The sequence below is a fragment of the Daucus carota genome, chromosome 6 (genome assembly GCF_001625215.2).
Source record: "Daucus carota subsp. sativus chromosome 6, DH1 v3.0, whole genome shotgun sequence".
Classification (NCBI taxonomy): domain Eukaryota; kingdom Viridiplantae; phylum Streptophyta; class Magnoliopsida; order Apiales; family Apiaceae; genus Daucus; species Daucus carota.
In genome coordinates, this window is record NC_030386.2 from 14,676,898 (window position 1) to 14,691,590 (window position 14,693).

General features: G+C 35.3%; 1 protein-coding gene across 1 annotated transcript; it reads left to right on the forward strand.

Moving 5' to 3' along the window:
• Positions 1-7,406: 7,406 nt before the first annotated feature.
• LOC108228164 (metal tolerance protein C4) lies at positions 7,407-14,601 on the forward strand. Its single transcript, XM_017403672.2, has 13 exons — positions 7,407-7,986; positions 8,097-8,148; positions 8,685-8,817; positions 8,950-9,005; positions 9,983-10,097; positions 10,218-10,275; positions 10,370-10,488; positions 10,960-11,079; positions 11,398-11,499; positions 11,581-11,653; positions 12,310-12,377; positions 13,888-13,948; positions 14,060-14,601. The coding sequence occupies exons 1-13, from the start codon at positions 7,662-7,664 to the stop codon at positions 14,224-14,226; spliced, it is 1,449 nt and encodes a 482-aa protein (XP_017259161.1). The 5' UTR covers positions 7,407-7,661; the 3' UTR covers positions 14,227-14,601.
• Positions 14,602-14,693: the final 92 nt, after the last annotated feature.

Genomic DNA, 14,693 nt, shown 5'->3' on the forward strand with positions numbered 1-14,693 from the left:
TTTTTCACACACAGTGCTTAACCCCACACCTCTAAATGTTCCCAGATGTCTGTGGAGTCATACATGATGTTCTAGAAAGAATTAATTATAAGAAAGGGACAGAGGAGAAATCACATGTCCAGTTTACAATAAGTACTGATGGAAAGTAAGTAATAGATTTTGTTTTACATTTATTGTTGTTAAATTTATAATCTAACCATATCCCTATTGAGTAGGAAAAGTGTTAAGGTCACTTTCTTTAATGCTTTTGGAGAGTCATTCCACACTGCCAAAGAAGAATGTGTAGAACTCCCAATTATAATCATTATTGCAACTGGGAAAGTTAGTGAGTATAAAGGTACATGAATCAGACTCTACATATTTTTTTATACTAAACAATTAGAAATATTTTATTAATGTCGACTACTTCTTTTGAAGATGAGGTTTACGTAACAAATTTCCCTGCAACAAGGTTCTACCTCAACTTGGAACACAAATATGTCAAAGCACTGAGGGAAAGGTTAACTTCATTTCAATTTAACATTTCTGTGTCTCTGTTGATTATCTTACTGAGTATAGTGGTTCATTCATTTGTATAGGGTCAAAGCGCCCGATTTCTATCAAATGGATGTGGATGAGGAGGTTACTCTACCCTTAACAGTAATGAAAATCAGCGATTTGAGAAATATGAAATCTGATTTTGATAAGGTCTTTCTAATATTCCTTAAAGCTTATTAAACCTTTATTTGTCAACATGAGTTTTTTATGTGGTCATTTAATATTTAGGAACAAGTTTGCTGCCAAGTAAAATTGGCAAAAATTGAGGAGAAAAGAAATTGGTTCACCGAGCATTGTACTGGATGTGGTTCCATTGTTAAATTTGTTGATCAAGATTACAAATGTACTGGAGCAGTCTGTGGAAGGACCATTCCATGGCCAGATAAGAGGTTCTTACCTTACATATGTATCTAACTTTTTTCACAGACACTTTGTTTCAATATAACAATATCTACCTCAAAATTATGAAAACAGGTTCAACCTCTACACACTTTGCTCCGACAGTACAGGAACAATTCCCATTATATGGCCAAATAGTGAAATTGTCCGCCTAATTGGGAAAACCATGTACGACGTAGAGGTGGATGAAGAACAGGTACAATATATTATATCAATTTTTAAACACTTGACGTATGTTTTTTTGGTTGTCGATGGTAACTAAATTATATACTGTGTTTGACATATGCTTTTTTAGGTTGGAGATGGTAACAAATTTCCACCAATGCTTAAAAGCTTTGAGAAGAAGAACTACCAAATCACCATACATCTTACTAAAGCTAATATCAAAGAAGGTTGTAGTGTTTCCAATGCTATTTATATTTCAGGGCCTTTAGAAAGTACTGCAAGTCACTCACCAACAGCAAAAGGACCTCAACAATCTGCAGAAACACTTATTCCTAATGAAATCAACACTGTAAGTCTTTCTCAACTAATAATTCATTTACAGTACACAAAGCTTCAACTGAAAATTATGGCCTGCTGAAGACCCCAGGAAAGGCATCAAATGTTTGTTTGCCAAGCCCACCGGCCATAACTTCCGCAAACAAGAGTAGGGCAAAGAACACAGATGATGTTGTCAAGTACAACTTGGAGAAAACAGTAACCGGAATAAAGAAGAAGAGCATTAAGATTGAAAAAGTAGGTGTCATGTCTAATACATGTTGATAGTTTAATTCAACGTTTACCTTTTCGTTCATGACTTTGTCTTCTTCCCGCAGGACAAGTAGGCGATGGCAACGTTCTGGAAATCTTTTGTTTGCAGCAGCTATTGTCAACTGCTGGATTTTTCACTATGTTTCGAATTTATGATGCTTTCGTCAACTTATTTCCAAATTTGTAATGTCGTACGTACTTTTATTTTTGGATAAAACTTTAATTTGTGGTTGTCTGTAGACTCTATAATCCTAATATATTGTGTACTTTTAATTCCTGATAAAAGGATGTCTATCTATTTTCATTGATCAAACTTTAAGGTGTAGCCAAAATGTTTTGATTTTAAACCTTATTGTTTCAAACTCAAGACGTTAGTCTGAAACTAATTACAAAATTGAAAAACAATGGTACGAGCAGTCGTGGACTACTCTAATATGTGGTAGCTTGCAAGTGTCCAAAAACTGTAAAAACTACCAACAAATTTCAGCAGTACACCAAACCAACCAACGTACTACATCATTAACAATCTATCTACCCACATTAACTACAACTCAACCAAATCTGAATATAACTAAGAGACCACTGCCAAACTGAAACCATAAATCTGAAAATGAACTCAACAGTTTGTGATGATCTAAGAGATGTCAACGGTGGAAGGAACGACTGGCAGATCAAAGTCAGGATTATCCGGCAATGGAGAGGTCAGACTCTACTGGGTGAGCCATTCAAAGGATATAACTACATCTTTCGCGATGCCAAGGTGAGTTTCCATAACTAAATCTAACATTATTAGTGTTTTCCAACATGTAGTTCAGTCAATCTAGACTCTTTTTATCTTAACAGAATTGTAGAATGCAAGCTTATGTACCACAATCACTTGAACCAAAGTTCATGAGATTAGTTGTCGTGGGTAAAATTTATTTCATCAAAAAGTTTCAAGTGAAGGATTACACTGAGAAGGACAAGTACAGACTTGTTCGCATGGAGAAACAAATTTGTCTAACAAATCATACCAAAATAAAGGACTTGGTTGATTCTGACATTTTCATACCAAAAAATATGTTTGATTTTGTCCCTTTTAGCCAGCTAAAAGATTTGGCCATACAGTCGGTCCACTTGGCAGGTATTATATAATTTTCTTTGTTCATATAGACAACCCAATAACGATAATTCCAATGAAATTCAACATTGTTTTACAGATGTGGTAGGCATCATATGTAAGGAAGGCAAGCTTATTGAGCTGGGAGAGCAGAATGGAAAACCACACTGTAGCTATCAATTCAAACTAAGTGATGGCAGGTAAAATGCAGTGTAAAGCACAAAACACTACTATGTTTAAGATAACTACACACTTAACTTAATTTATCTGTTCATGTTTACTAGGAAAAAAAAAAGTTAATGTCACTTTCTAGGATTCAATGGCTCGCGAGTTTGACACGGCATTGACCTTACACCCTGGTGACAAGACAATTGTTATCATAGTGAGTGCAAAAGTGAGCAAATGGCAAGGTACGAATTATTGGCTTAAAATCAAAACCACTTTTAATACATAACCAATTTCAAAATCTATAACCCACTATATGTTGCAGAACAAATTGACCTAGGAAACTACTCACCTACAACATTCTACATCAACTATGATCATCACAGTGTGAACAACTTAAGAAAAATGTAAGTGTAACTTAGCTACTACTTTTATCATGCACCTTACTTTACACCCTTAAATCCTTCCCCCTATCCTAGGTTAAGCCAGCCTCAGTACGCACGCTTGAACTCAACCAACAAACCAAAAACATTCAAGTTATGTACAATAGAAGAGATCAGGAAGCTTAATTCACAGTACATAGAGGTATATTTTATATTTCCTAGAACTTCATAGTACTGTTACATGTACAAGTTATTTTCTAAATTCTTAACTGTTGGTAGGATGAGGTCATATGCAAGGCCAACTTGAAGTTTGTGGAAGAAACACCAAACTGGAAACAATATGATTGTACATCATGCTACTCAGATTGTGAAAAAGTAGATGGTATAAACTACAGCTGTAAGAGTTGCAAGCGCTTTTTACCAGAACTTCTGGAAAGGTTACACAAACCGAGTCAAAACCTTTTCATATTGTCAACTACTACTTTCAAATACACACTCTGTTTGATAGTTTTTTTGGGATACGTACACAGGTTTAAGATTGCTACGGTCATTTCGGATGACACTGGAGGACTACAAGTTTATTTGTTTAATCGTGAGGTCCGGACACTTTTAGGAAAAACTGTGCAACAAGTTCAAAATAAGGTGAAGAGTAGCCGAAAATACTGTTATTCATACGTACAAATGTAATATTAGATCTCACCAATGACATGTTTTCCCGTAGGATAATTATTTCCCTCGGATAATAAAGAGTATTCAAGGGAAAAACTGCACGTTCCAACTTTTGATAGGAGCTGAAAACATAAATAACAAGGACTCATTCTACGCCGCTACAAACATTGCACTTGGTTTTGACATCACCTTACCAGTGGCTCAAGAAGAACAAGCACAACAGACTCAATCAGAAAACTACACTGTCCAGGTAAATATATGTCATCTTTAGGTATTACATGTTATTTACACACCAATTAATACAGATTTGTACTTCGTAAAAGGCTTCAGGATCGTCTTTCCATCTAGATGACATATCACAGCTCGAATATCAACAAGAATCAAACTGAATCAAGGTATGGTATGCAGTACTTTTGTCAAACAAATGCCAAATGAACTTTAACAATATTTCAGCATGGCAAACATAATTATGTTATTTACGTGTGTAATGAACATTTTTAATTATGTTGCTTCATTATATTAGGACCTGTTTCCATTCCCTTCATTCAGGTTTATCCATTACCTGAATTCATCAGTAACACTTAAGAGTTCCATTACTTCATTGTAAGACCACCATGACAATTCTAAACCCTGAACCTTAATTATATTATCTAATTTGGAATGCAAACTCGAAACATTTGAAATTGTCAATGGAACAATTACTGTCACCGGCTTCATCAAATATCAATCATTACCATCATAGCAGTTCTAAAACTTACTTTTAGACATTAGACCATCATTCACATTAACATGTTCTGCGATACTAATTAGATAAAAGAGGTTTAGTAAGAATGGCTAGGGGTAAGCAAACCGAACCGAAACCGAAAAACCGAACCGAACCGTATAATTTCGGTTCGGTTCGGTTTGGATTTTTTTAAAATTTCGGTTAGTTCGGTTTTTCGGTTTGAACCGAAAATAATATCGGTTCGGTTCGGTTTTTCATATGCTATTTCGGTTTAAACCGAAAAAACCGAAATTTTTATTACATAAAAAAATATATATTTTATATACATACATTACATCCCAGACAGCCAGACCCAGTAAATAGCTAAACACCTAAACTGATGTCCTAACCTGGTAAGTGGTAACAGCCGCAACTCTTCGACTCACTCTTCACAGGAACACGAAAGATCATTCACACGATTACACGAACATCAGCTGCAACCTACACGATTCTCATGTCTGTTGCAGATTTAGCACCTCGGTGCTATTTGACTATTTGTTTAATTTTGTGCTGTGGAGTGTGGTATGTGCTACTTATTACTTCCTGTTTTCAATTTGCGTTTTTTAGTAATCCGTGGTAAATGATCTGCTGATATTAATGTGTAAATTTTATAGTTAAAATACAAATTTTTAAAAATTTCGGTTTTTTCAAACCGAAACCGAACCGAAATAATTCGGTTAATTCGGTTCGGTTTAAAATACTAATTCGGTTTGGTTCGGTTCCGAAAAAAAACATTATTCAGTTTTCGGTTTTTTCGGTTCGGTTCGGTTTTGAACCGAACCGACCGAATGCTTAGCCCTAAGAATGGCATACTAATTACCACCACTCTTAACAACTTGCAATCTGAAGAAGTTCTCTTCACCAATCTGTTTGTGGAATACACAGGTGTCTCCTACAGCCAACTTCAGATCAGTTTTAAACTAGAGCCAGCCATCATGAATTGTGGTGCGCTTCAAATCTTTCCTCTTCCTGATTTGTAGCATCCAAAACTCTTCACCACGAAACAGTCTAATATAATCATCCTGCCCAAACTTATCCATAACAACTCTGTATTTTGTTGGGATGTCCTGCACAATAAAATATATTAGACATTTGGGTTTTCTAAAGACCAGAAACAAATCACAAACCCTTTCTAACCAAACAAACACATACCACACCGTAGCAGTAGTCGTATAGATGGAATGGCTTGATCATAACTTCAAATTTCATGCCTATTTTCAACATGCATACAGAAACTAATTGTTTTTAGTAATTAAATTTAGACATCAAATACTTCACTTCATGTACTACATATACATTACCTTCGGGTTTTGGAGGTACTACTTCAACATGATTAGTATCAAACAAGGATACATAGATTTTACGCCTACCATCATATGTTAGTACCATCATGTCAAAACAAGAAAGATCAGCTACGCCGTATGTTTTACAAATTTCACCAAAGCCTACGAGCTTATTTTTGTTACAATCATAGAAACCAGGGACCTCTCTTCCATCAACCAAACAGTATGTAAGATCATGTCTTAGTACAGAACCAAAGGCATCCACAAATGCTTCGGGAGGCACCTGTGATTAAGCCAAATCAGTTACAGTACTTTCATATAAACGAAGTTCCTTAAAACCTTAATTAAGAATACGTACAATTGAGTCCACCGCTTTCTTCATGCAGGTCATGAACTTAACAAACTTCAAACCCCATTTACAAGCACGATCTGTAAATTAGAAAAATCGAAATACAATGTCAACACTCGATCATAATAATCATGTGAAGAGAAATGGAACCCAACACATTTCATACCTAAAGGACACAAAGCAGATTCATTGGGAAAAATCAGTTTGGGGTAAAAGACTTCCATTTCATTTGTGTCAATGATCGAAAGCCTCACACACTTCAAAAAAAAGAACTCGAAAACCAGAATCTCTCCGCCTTTAAGCTTGAATGACTCATAGACTTTCTTCATCCCAATCAACACCTCGGAATGCCGATTGTACTTGACACTCGCCTCAAAGATATCACCCACGCTCAACTTCAAAGCTTCAGACAACTTATGCCCGTATTCTGTACAGAACATGGGAGGCATTTCCTTTAAAACACGGTTAAAATTACCAGCGATACTAACATGAGTTTAAACATGCAACCTCGAATTTGAGAGAGGACTTACAAGCGAGTCTAGAACGCTGTCAACCCGACTCAACACTTTAATAAATTTCATTTGGGAAGCAGAGAACCGAGCCATTCGTGGTGAAGAAGAATATCAGAGATAAATTTTACTCAAACTGTATATGAGCTCTCCCTTTTAGTTTTGGATTTTTAAGATGGGGCAAATAGCACTTAATTGCAATGGGCTTTATTACAGACAATAAGTGAGGAGATAATAAAGGAATTAATTCTCTTCCTTTTTAACTGCCCAAGGAGTGACTATCAGCTCTAATCAACTCTACAGCTCTTATTAAAAAAAAATTGTTTATTAGTAAAATAAAAAAAATTCAAACACACATTATTTTCAAGATGTTGGTCACAATTAATTTTGTGGAAAAATTCATCTATTTAATCATGCGGGCAAAAAATCCTAGTTTTGTATAACGAATATTCTCTTATAAATTCCCATTTTAATTAATCAAAATCCTTGGCATGAATAAACATAAACACACATTTCAAAAGAATTCAAAGCAAACACCCCTCAATTCTCGGCATGAAATTTGAACAAAACCCTAAAACACCCCACTCCAAACCCTAATTACTCAATCCCGTTGGGAAACAACACTGCCACCGCTGCTGTAGTGGTGGTAACTCTGCTTGTATTCTTGTACATGTATCTGTACAGTATATCACATCATTTGTACTACTAGTATCACTGAAATGAAGCAGCACGAGTTGTTTAATTAGACAAAAATGGCCACAAATCGCTGCACGGCCGCATTGATGCGGAGGAGAACTTGTATTCTCCTCTCTCGTCTTTGCCCTAATCATTTCACTCATAATTCTAATTCTAATTCTCGTTTAGTCTCGTCTGTTTCGAAATTTATCGATTGCGATTCAGCACCGCAAGTAAGACCTAGTAGTAGAGTGCCGGGAGCTCAGGGGGGATTTTTGTTAGCTTCGTTGGTGCCGCGCCCTTCGTTTATATTTTTACGCCAGTATGTTAAGTTGTCGGGTTCAGGTTCTAGTGGAGGGGGAGTTCAATGTTCTTTGCCTCATTACTATTCTTTCAGCCGCGGTATATTGTTGTATCAGTTTGGTTGGTTTTATGCATACATTTATATTGGTCGCTAGCCTAGGTTTAATTTATGAGAATTTTTCTGTAATTTTTCGGTTTTGTTTTTGCAGGTTTTCTTACCAGAAGTAAGAAGCTGGAGAGCATACAAGTTGAAGATCATGGGTATAAATATATAATTCTCTGTTATTTTAATAGTAGTTTTCATTTGCTTGATTATTGATTTACCTAAAATAACGAATTATTAGCAATTTAGGTAAAGGAGTTATTAGCAATTTAGGTGAAAGTGATTCTGGTAAAATATCTGTGTAAGGATGGTAGTGGCGCATGATTGACAAGCTTATAGAGATTTGTTGATACGTATTTGGTTGATGCTCGTTCTTGTAAAGTATACCCTTGTCTACATTTTTGACCATTTTGAAATGATCATCTCATTCTAGTATAGAATACCTTTGTCTACATTTTTAAAATTTTTGAAATGATCATGTTTATAGATTAGTTAGTGATGCCGTGCGTATGTATAACATTTTAGTTTTCCGTGGGCAAGGATTGCAAAAATTATATCCTATGTTGTTTGACAATGCCAGGCATGCCCCTTGGGCAAAATAACATATATTAGGCCATGCTGTGTACTTCTCAGAAGTTAGTCTTTCTCTTTTCTGTTCCTTTTTCTGTTTTATACAAATGTTGATGTTTTCTAGGCAGCGAGCGGTCACCACAGCATTGTGGTGCAATTTTCTTGTATTTTCTCTCAAGTTTGGGGTCTGGTTTGTCAGCTCGAGTCATGTAATGCTGGCTGAAGTCATACACTCTGTTGCTGACTTTGCAAACCAGGTATTTTCTCCCAAGCATTCCCCACTCCTATCGGTTTTGCGGCTAACTTTCTTTACTGAATTGCCAAGAATGTGGCCTTTCCTATTTTAATGGATGCTAGAAGCTAATTTCAAACTAATGCTTCCTATATAGGCACTTCTTGCATATGGTTTGAGTAGTTCAAAGCGTGCACCAGATGCTCTGCACCCGTAAGTTTCCACTCTGTACTACATTATTAACTGTCAATGCTTACTGCTTTTGTTTACAAACATTTAAATTAAGTTTGTCTGTATTTATAGATGTGTATGTATATATGTGCATATACCAGTTTCAATCCATTAGCATTATGTAGGATTTCCTTCAGAAATCACAAATCAGATTGAAGTTTGTCATGTTAATTTTACCTTGAGAATTACTTCCTGAAGTTAATAGAAGAATCAAATTAGTATGTGCTTATCAAATAGATAGCTTTCTTGCATGTCTGAAAAATGACAGATAGCTTCCTGGAGAGAGAGAGAAAGAAGGGGGGCTTATCGAATTGTGTCTTAAAAAAAAAGAGTAAAAAAGTATGACAAGAATTCTATAAATATATTACAGCTAAAGAAATTACTTATCAGGTACATACATTGTGTTAGAAGATGCAAACTCAATAGGTGCCGAGCTGCTACTATTGCTTTTGTGGGAGCTAGTAGTGAGCTACTATGGATAAGACCACAAAGAGAGAATCTATTTTAACCGCTCAGAGATCCATCCCCATTTGTTACCTACTGTGACTTATATCTTTGGTGTACCACAAAGAATATTTACCCAAACCGGGCCCTCTTCCTTAATGATATTTATCATCAGACTTTAGGATGAGGTAATACTCGCCCAGTGTCCCCCTCCACCCACGTCCCCCGCCGTCTTACAACGTGTCCTCTCTGTAAAATTTCCGTTTTTTTACTAATAAGGTCGGCTTTGAAGCGGCAACAAAAAACTTGGTCCACGCTAAACCCACTGGGTTATTGAACATATATGTGATGTTGGTTTTGATATTTGCACTTAATATTTATAGAGATATATGCTATGATCTATCACATGAAAGTAGTTTCAGACTTTCATTAATATGTGTGTACATATGGTGTTAAGCAAGTTAAATCTGTGGTCAAGTAGTAAGCACATTAAATCTTCATGGTTATATTTCCAGATACGGCTATTCCAAAGAAAGATTTGTTTGGTCTTTAATATCAGCTGTTGGTATTTTTTGTCTCGGTTCTGGAGCTACCATTGTTCATGGTGTTCAGAACTTGTGGACTTCGCAGGTAACTGCACACAGAGATTTAATTGGTAAAATGTTCACATTTTGATCATGACTATGTTGCTCGGTTTTTGTAATGAGCATTTATCTATTTTTAGTTTGATTTTTTTCCTTTTTGAGCTAGCCTCCAGAAAATATAAAGTACGCAGCTCTGGTCATTGCTGGTTCATTCGTCATTGAGGGTATAATCCCATTAATGTTGCTGCCGAATTGTCATTGATTAGATTTAGCTTCATTTGTATCCTTCTCAATTCTCATATCAGATTTGACCAATAGGTGCTTCCCTACTTGTGGCTATACATGCTGTCAGAAAGGGGGCAGCAGCTGAGGGGATGAAAGTAAAAGATTATGTATGGCGGGGTCACGATCCCACGTCTGTTGCAGTAATGACAGAGGTCAGAGTGTGTTTCAAATGATAGTATGACAAATTGAAGGAAAATTTATATTAAATTTACTGTAAAAGTCTGGCATACATGACCTAGAGATTGCATTTTTTTTTTCTCGCTGTACACCGTCTTTAAAAAGGTTTCTTCATGTTATATAGATTTTAGTATATAGAATTTACTTTGTAATACCCTTCACAAATAGAACATATGTACATATTGTAAGTTCCTATGTATCAAGTCTGCTAAGCATAAGCTTAATATGTACAATACAACTTTGCTGCTACTTTTTATTAGCAAATTTACACCCACTTCTGTAGTTCGTCCATACATCCAGCTATGCCTTTAAGCGTGTGCTTTATGTTAAATTCATCAGATTTAACTGACTGATTTATCTTGGATTGAAACTTATCGTTTTATCACCATTTGATGAACTGTGTTGGTGTTTCTGCCGTCTTTTTTGATGTGATTGCAAATGTTCAGGATGGTGCTGCAGTTACAGGACTTGCTATAGCAGCTGCATCATTGGTTGCTGTAAAAGTCACAGGGAATCCAATATATGATCCTATCGGTTCAATTGTAGTTGGCAACCTACTAGGGATGGTATGAAGTTTTTCAAACATTTTTCAATTAAATGAGGAAAGGCCATTAAATAGGTCAAACTACTTGGAATGGCGTGTAGTACCATGTGCCATAATATGTCAAACTTTCAGGATTGTACATGTCAAATCAAGCTAAATGATTATGTGCTAGTTTATAAAAGCTTTTCTTCTACAAAGCATGGTACAATAATCCTTTTATTAACAGCCCCATCTGATGATTGTACTTTGCATCTCATCAGTAATCTGATTCCTAATGGGCGGTAGAGAGAACATGAAGTAGTGATATAATTACTACTTACTAGTTGTTTCTTTGGCACAGGTGGCTATATTTCTCATCCAGAGAAATCGTCATGCCTTGATTGGTAGAGCTATTGACGACCATGATATGGAAAGGGTTCTAAAATTTTTGAAGAATGACCCGGTAAAGTTTGCTGAAGCAGAGTCATATAAGGCTCACTATCAGTTTGATTCTGATGTATTATATCATTGAATTTTGTCACAGGTTGTCGATGCTATATATGACTGCAAAAGCGAGGTTATAGGGCCTGGTTTTTTCAGATTTAAGGCTGAAATAGGTGATCTCTCCTGCTTTTGGTTTTCTGTAATTCATGAAATAGTAGAAATTGCATGCTTATTAAATGACATACTTTATTATGACGATCAAAAGGGATCTGCAAGATTACAAATGTTATTTGCAAATGACGGTAGATCTCAGATGTGAGATGTCAGAATTTCTGATTTCCTTTCCTAAAGTAAAATCATATATTTGTTCATACTTCTTCCATTCTATATCATAAATTAGAAGCTACTGACTTTTTGCTTGCAGTTAATGGTGGCTAAAAAATGTTCTTGCCAATATTATCTTTTATTAATTATTTTCATGTATAAAATTTCAGATTCGGAATTTTTATGTAAACCGTGAATACGAAAATATCAGTTGAAATATTATATATGCACTTAAAATTAAGGCAGAACCTTAAGACTACTTATATCTTGGACTAGAGGGATACAAGTAGTTGCATAGACCCTGCTTGTACACACTTACTATATCCGTGTTTTGAATAGTGCTATCTTAGGTGCTTTGTTACATATTTTCCCATGAGAAAATGCTAAGCAGAAAATATCTGACTATGGATATTCGGGTATGATATATATAGGCACAAGATTTACAGTCACTCTTTTATAACCTGTTGCGGATGTACATGTAACATGGTGAATCTTTTCACTTCAGATTTTAATGGGGTGGTGCTGGTGCAGAATTATTTGAACAGGACCGGTCGTGTAGAGTGGGCCAAACAGGTTAGCTAGCTACGTTGATCCTTTCTATGCCTGAGAAGTATCTTTTTAGTTTATTTGTTTTATCTGAAATGCATGCTTGTAGTAGCCTTGTTTGCCTTGTGTATTTTGAAGTCGATAACAGTTGGATTTCATATAGGGTTTTTCACCTCTCCTCTTCCTTGTCTTTAGAATTGAGTCTCAATAAGTGAGAAATTTGTTCTGCATTTGCTTAAAAAAATTGTAGGCCACAAAAATGGTGAATTGGGGGTTCTTTGGTTGACATGCCCAGGAATTTGAATTTGAAATTTCTAGGCTGGAGCGAATTATAAGATTGTTCGTTTAAGACTTATATGGAAGTTGAAATTCGCACACAATGTAGGAAGCATGTTATTTACGGTGCCCTGAAACAAGTTGCCTGACTAGTCCTAGAAAGTCGACAAGTCATTGCTATACATATATTTACTAGATTTAATATAATATAACTAAACACACTAATTTTATAATTCAAAACATAGTTGTTGAATAATAAGTTCAAATTAAGCTTAATTACTACATAATATCCAAATCCCAAAAGTCAAACATGCCTAAACAAATAAAAAAATCACTGTCGACGGAAATCAAGCAAGGTCATCTATATCGATATCATGTTCATCTCAATTCTCTTCTTGTGTATTGTCATTGATTGGACCGGCGATGGTACACGATAATCATGGTTATGACGTCGCTTAGTCGTCAAGGGTCTCTGTGCCTGAGTAACTTCTAGAAGACTAGTCGTTGACAACTAAGTTTTGTTTTCTAATACCCAAAAATAGAACACGGAATAATAATGTCTACAACTAAGTTTTTTATTCATGTAGAAATGCGTTTAAAACTTGAAAAAAAAATATGACATTCAATACGGGAAGGTGGAAGTAATCGAATTAATTGCATATGATGATTTTTTTTATGTGTTTTTGTTATCAATGCATGTAGGATTCAGATAATAGATTAAAATTATTTTTACCTTATAGAATTGTAAATATAGCTTTTAATGATAGACTTGTCATCTATTATTGTTTCTTAACAAAATTATTAACAGATAAGTTCTGAGTATATTTTTATAACTTCAGTATCTAATATAACATCACACAGTAGTTTATCTTAGAATCAATTATCATATTATAATTATTCATGATTTCATAGCTACTACATGTCGGAAATTTTGATATTCTATATGGGGCTAGGTAAAGGGAATTGGTGGGAGTGTAACATTTGGTATCTATTTTTGTCGTGATACTTTTTTTTGAAATAAATAAATTATAATTGTGTTTCTAGTGTACATGCTTTTTTGTGTATGATTTGGATGTGTTTTTCTTTTTGGAGTTTGGACTAAGATTAAGGCAGTCCTATTCCACTTGTAGAAGAAACTACTAGTGTATTTGTGTAGTGGAAGAGGATAGGATAAAAGTGAATGTTGGATCTAGGTTTGCATGTGCATTTGTTGTGCAACTTTGTTCACAGAATTGATGATAATTTTCCTCATTCCTAACAGTTTCGGCAAGCTGCAAATGAGAAGGATGATGACGAATTGCTCAAGATCATGTCAGGCTATGGTACGAGTCTTCTAAATTGTTTGCACAATTTACCATTTCAACAAACACAATATATGACAATATCTGGTTGACATGCATAGTAATTAATATATAAAACATGTGATGTCATAGGTGAAGAAGTCGTCACAGCTCTCGGGAGCGAAGTTGATAGACTAGAGAAGGAAATACAGGAGCTTGTGCCTGGTATAAGGCACGTTGACATCGAAGCCCACAATCCAGTCATCCCATCCCCTGATCCACAATCCAAGGGTGAAATAAATGATTTAAAAATGTATTAATATATATTATGTCATCTGGAAAGCTCCCAAATGTCACAACCTGAGGTTGACATAGTGTGGAAATGTGGGGGGTGGTGGTGGTACGGATATTTTGAAAGTCTTGAAAGACTAAACATTGTGATGCACATTGTCAGGTCAGGAACTACGAGTATGGGACCTGCATAATTTTCCGCAGAAGGTGTTTTAGTTGTATCTATGTCTGATCCATTTTTTTCTAGACTTTGACAGTCTAGTTTATTGTTGATAAGTTGAAAATGTATTCACCATTTAAATTAGCAGTATTGTGTCTTTAAATAATATACTCACAAATAAGCATGTCCTTTTTGGGATAAATTGCACAAACAAGGTATCTTTGGGTCTACAAAGGTTTTTGTATGTTCATTGAGTGTGGATTCCTAGCTTTAAGTTTCTCAGTGCTATTGCCATTTTTTTGATTATTCTACTATAATTGATATATGATTTTTGTT